This window comes from Triturus cristatus, unplaced genomic scaffold (genome assembly GCF_964204655.1).
Source record: "Triturus cristatus unplaced genomic scaffold, aTriCri1.1 SCAFFOLD_426, whole genome shotgun sequence".
NCBI classification, from domain to species: Eukaryota; Metazoa; Chordata; class Amphibia; order Caudata; family Salamandridae; genus Triturus; species Triturus cristatus.
The window spans coordinates 6,292-10,888 of record NW_028188445.1 but is presented as its reverse complement, the minus strand read 5'-3'; the positions used below and the strand labels follow the sequence as shown (position 1 = coordinate 10,888).

The 4,597-nt window shown below is 42.5% G+C and overlaps 1 protein-coding gene across 1 annotated transcript; it reads left to right on the top strand.

The window, feature by feature from the left end:
- Positions 1-891: 891 nt before the first annotated feature.
- Positions 892-4,202, top strand: LOC146768999 (eukaryotic translation initiation factor 4 gamma 3-like). The gene is made up of 2 exons (XM_085640580.1): positions 892-2,796; positions 3,771-4,202. Exons 1-2 carry the CDS (start codon positions 2,698-2,700, stop codon positions 3,939-3,941), a joined length of 270 nt encoding a protein of 89 aa, XP_085496706.1. The 5' UTR covers positions 892-2,697; the 3' UTR covers positions 3,942-4,202.
- The last annotated feature ends 395 nt before the right edge of the window (positions 4,203-4,597 follow it).

Here is a 4,597-nt window from a genome sequence, read left to right as displayed (position 1 = left end):
AGGTAAGAGGGATGTTGTCTTCCACGGAGTAGAAATCACACATAAGACTGCTCAAGTTTTGAGGTATTCTGCTGGCCTGCCAGGGGTTCCTGCCTTTCATCCTTGATCGGACAGTACAGGTCCTGGCAGGCAATCTGACTGCAACGTGGAACCCCAACAAAGAGTTTGGTGCAGGCATGAGCCCTTTCTGCCTGGAAGCTCAGAAGAAGTTGTCTTAGGTTTAGGCTTATAATGCTTAGCTGGTTGTGAAACAACTGTTTGGCTCTCTGCACATTAAAATAATCTCGTTCAGTGTCAATTAGCCAATCACCAGTACCGTCTTCACCCGAAGGTGGTTTCGTTCTTCTTGGCTGTCTGCAATACCCTTCCAGCGGACCTCTTTACCACTCATGAGCTCATGAGAGCGCACACTGTCCACAGTTTTGTGCCCTACAGTTCTTGCTGCAGGAAACCTGCGAGATGCTTGCGCCTGAAGTGGGACTTCTTTCTCTGCTATGCATTTCCTCTTCTCCCTCCGATTCCTTGGCTCCAAAAGCTTTTGTCAGACCGTGTGCAGATGATCTTGATGCATCTGGACTAGCTGCGGGGGATGTGGAAGTCTGATCTGCACCAACAGTTCCTAGGATCTCCTATTCTGCTCATGGTGGACCTCCTTGCACACTTCATACCTGTATATTGAGCAGGGCAATCTGACTTCATTTGACATGTCTTCTGAGGTGGTGGTGTGATTTTCTCAGCCCATCTCCTCTTTAATAAATCTGTTTACCCTGAGCATTGGTTCTCTTACGTCTTTTAGTGCTCAGAGGTGTTGGTTAACCCCCTCAAACATGCTTGTATGATGTGTTGCACTTTGTGCTTTCCTTGGCTCTGCAAGGCTTTGCTTTGGGCACTGTTAAGAGCGGTTTGTCAGCACTTTTCCTTGTTTGCTAGATCAAGCATCATTTGTTTTCTCTTTTTGTGTTTTCGGAAGGTATTGACCCATTTGTTGTGCCCTTCTTGCTTTGTCAAACCTCAGTTGGACTGAAACCTGGTGCTCACATTCCTGATGGGCTCTACCTTCAAACCCACACAGTTGTCCTTTACCTTAAAGACTGTGTTCTTGATTGCCATTAGCTCTGCTTGGTGCACTGTTGGTGGCAGGAATTGTCTGTTTGTCTCCTTTGTATTATTTCTTCCAGACAAACTGGTCCGTTGGGGGAAGCCTTCATTCCTGATGAAAGTGGTCACCCTGTTTGACATGGGTCAATGCATCACTCTACTGACATTCTACCTGCCTCCTCATCCCACCCAAGAAGAGAAGAGACTGGGCCCCCTGGATCCATGCAGTGCCTTCGGTTTTTATGTTGCTGGTGCCCTCAGATGACAGCCTCTATGATCAGCTTTCCCCTGATTGTGCTGATTTCAAGAAAAGCAAGGAGATTCCAAAGCAGACTATTTTATGCCAGATCATACTATTCATCAAAATCTGTTATACTCTCGCCACGAACAAGCTCTCTGAGAGCTTCCGAGCCAATGAATATTGCATAGAAACACAAATTGTACTACAATTTGACATGGCCTGGTGGATTACAGCTTGAATTACAAACATTTCTGAGGAGGTTTTACTGTTTCTAAAACTATCTGCCTCTGAACTATTCCAAGCAAAGACAGGCAAAGCTTAAACTTGGGGGGGTGTTCAAACGCCGCGAAGGGGTGGGGGGATAGTTTAAAACATGTTAGTGTATGAAAGATAGCAACACAACACCGGATAAAGAGGGGTTTTATGTAACTGAAATTGAAAATAGAAAAAAATCTATTCTGAGAACATACGTAACCACCTAAACATGTCAAAATCTTCACAGTCTTCCTTTCCTACTAATCACTTACTGTGGGGTGGCACTGCTGTAAGTCAACTTTCCAAACCACTGTTGTATGATAAATAATTTTCTCCATTCAACACTGGTATGAATTGCACATATCTACCCTTTCCCAAGATTGTGTGTGCACAGTTTACCAAAGCTAATGCTACATCTGTGGTACTCTCTGGGCATGCACACATCAAAGACACCTACCTGCAGGGCAGCTGTGTCGTGCCAGTATGGCAGCCTAGATGCATCTACACAATGTGATGTACCTCTCCGCTAGGAAAACTACTATAGTATCTTGGGTGCTTGGCTGTCTGATGGAGTTTCATTTTCTTTATTATGAGGGATTTTGGTCCAAGAGTGAAACCAGAAAACCTCGAGGATGCAGGAGTCACTGTTTTTGCATGGCTCCTTACTTTGTCTAGGCTGCCTTCAATTTCTGGCATCCTGTGACATACTTCTCCATGCCAGCCTACTATTCTCTTCAACAGACTGTAAACCCAGTAAACCCAGAACTGGTGAGGCTACATGGTAATGAGGTTGTGGCCACTTGCCCCACTTATGGATCCTACCAAGCTGCTCACAGCTTCGCTTATAGCCTGAAGCATGTTTGTCCTTCCCAAAGGAGGTGGCAGGCCTCCCTATGAAAGATTTGATGGGAAACTTTTCCTTAAGGTAACATTTTCCTATTAGCTGTGGTTTTAGTCTGTATCACTGAATGGGATAGCAATAGAGTAATAATTGTTTTGTCCCCTGAGTTTTTCTGGGAAGGCTTCTTGGTTGTGCAGAGGGCAATATGCTACTGACTTCTAGAACTCCATTTCCTGTTTTCGTTTCCCCTTACTAGCCGCGCATGGACCAGTACTTCAACCAGATGGAGAAGATTGTGAAAGAGAGAAAGACGTCCTCAAGAATTCGCTTCATGCTTCAGGACATCATAGATCTGCGGCGGGTATGTATAATTAGGTTAACTGTCATTGCAGCAAGGAAAGATAGTAGAATGGCACTAGTTTGTAACATGACATGAGTGATGTTACCTAAAACAGGCATGCCCCAATTATACTACTGGATAAAAATGCATCCAAGGACAGTAGTTGCTGAACGACTTTTGTGAACATTGTGCACATGATATTAGTGTAATGTGTCCTTTTTTAAAGGACATTAAAGACGGAATTTGTGCTAAATGTTGTTGAACACTGAAATCCGTTAAATCAATTTCAGTTCCTTTGTATGATTGTCACTGAGCTCATCCATATTTTCCTGCCTGTGCTTAGTTTACAGTGTTTCATAACAATTCAATAAAATACAAATTCCTAAAAATAAATATCTTCTATCTTCTTAAAAAATGTAATCCCCAAAGCAGTTTTTAATTTTGAGAAGAAAGTAAATGATTGAATTACTAAAGTACATCCAAGAGACAATCCCGGGGATCGTTATTACAGCTCTCTCTCACCTATGGCATTTGGTTCTTGTTGCATACGTACGCACAGAGGAAATATTATAATATTTGCTAACTAAGTTTATTTCATTTGTATAACGTTATAATTAGCATAAATATAAAAAAAATCATTATCATTGGACAAGGATAACATGTTATTGCTAAATAACATTCCTCTTGCACCCTGTATAGCATTAGCCTCTATACTGCTGTTATCCTTTTCTTTGCATGATTTGTCAGTGTGTTTCCGCATTGTTGGACGTGTCGGTTATTTTCTTTGGTTGTTTAAGTTTTATGCTTGGCTGTCGGCTGTATTTCCCAAATTCTGAAGCTCTTCTAAGTGTTTGACAGTGTTTTTTGTCCTCCGAACAGTGATTTTATGAAAGGTTAACACAACTAGAGTATGTTGCATTTTTCTTATAAATGGAGGTTGTATGTAGTTTTTTTCTAAATTTGCTGTTAAGATTTTCTTGTTGCTACCTCTGCAGTGCAATTGGGTTTCCCGAAGAGCAGACCAGGGACCTAAAACTATTGAGCAGATTCACAAGGAGGCAAAAATCGAGGAGCAGGAGGAACAACGGAAAGTCCAACAACTCATAACCAAAGAGAAGAGGCGACCAGGTGAGAAGACCTCTTCACGAAGGTCAGCAGAATCCTAGAAATGAATAATGTTCCTCACTCGTGACTACAGACAATTACTAAAGTGATCTCTAACTGAGGAAAGGTTTATGAATATCTATTTTGCAACTACCGAGTTACTGCATGGAACGTGAGTTGAGCAGCCCCTCCTGCATTTTATGGTTTAACTCTATTTTATTGTAATTTCAAAGTTGCTTCACATTCACCCACCTACATCTACTAGCAGGTGGGACACATTAGGTCATGCTTAAGCTGTTCTAAAAAAAAAAAAAAAAAGAAAACCATGTCCCCGAACTTCATCAGCCACCCACACCCCCTACTCCGATGTATTAAAGTAAAGGATTTGTACAATAGATAGATACTGATGTGTGCTGTGGCTCCGGATTCTGGCCAGGGTACTGGCGATCCCATTAAGGACAGACCAGTAAGGTCTTCATGTGCCTATGTGGGTTGTGTTCGGCTGAGCACCCCAAGGTATTTCAGGCATGTGAGCTCTTGGAATTTTTACAAGAGGAATTTTATACAGGAGGTCCAGGAGGAATTTTATCCATGTGGTTCCTTCAAAGAAGGCTTCTTTCCTTTCCAAGGTGGCCGACCTCTTTTCCACTCCCAAAAGTTCTTAGAGGTGTGTAATTCATGCCCGACATGTCGGTACTTCATCTTTCCCCCACGGGGC

Excerpts from the sequence above, each read along its gene's own strand:
- LOC146768999 (XM_085640580.1), top strand. The coding sequence starts at position 2,698 with ATGGACCAGTACTTCAACCAGATGGAGAAGATTGTGAAAGAGAGAAAG. Across the intron at positions 2,797-3,770 it reads ACATCATAGATCTGCGGCGG|TGCAATTGGGTTTCCCGAAG; the intron begins GTATGTATAATT and ends CTACCTCTGCAG.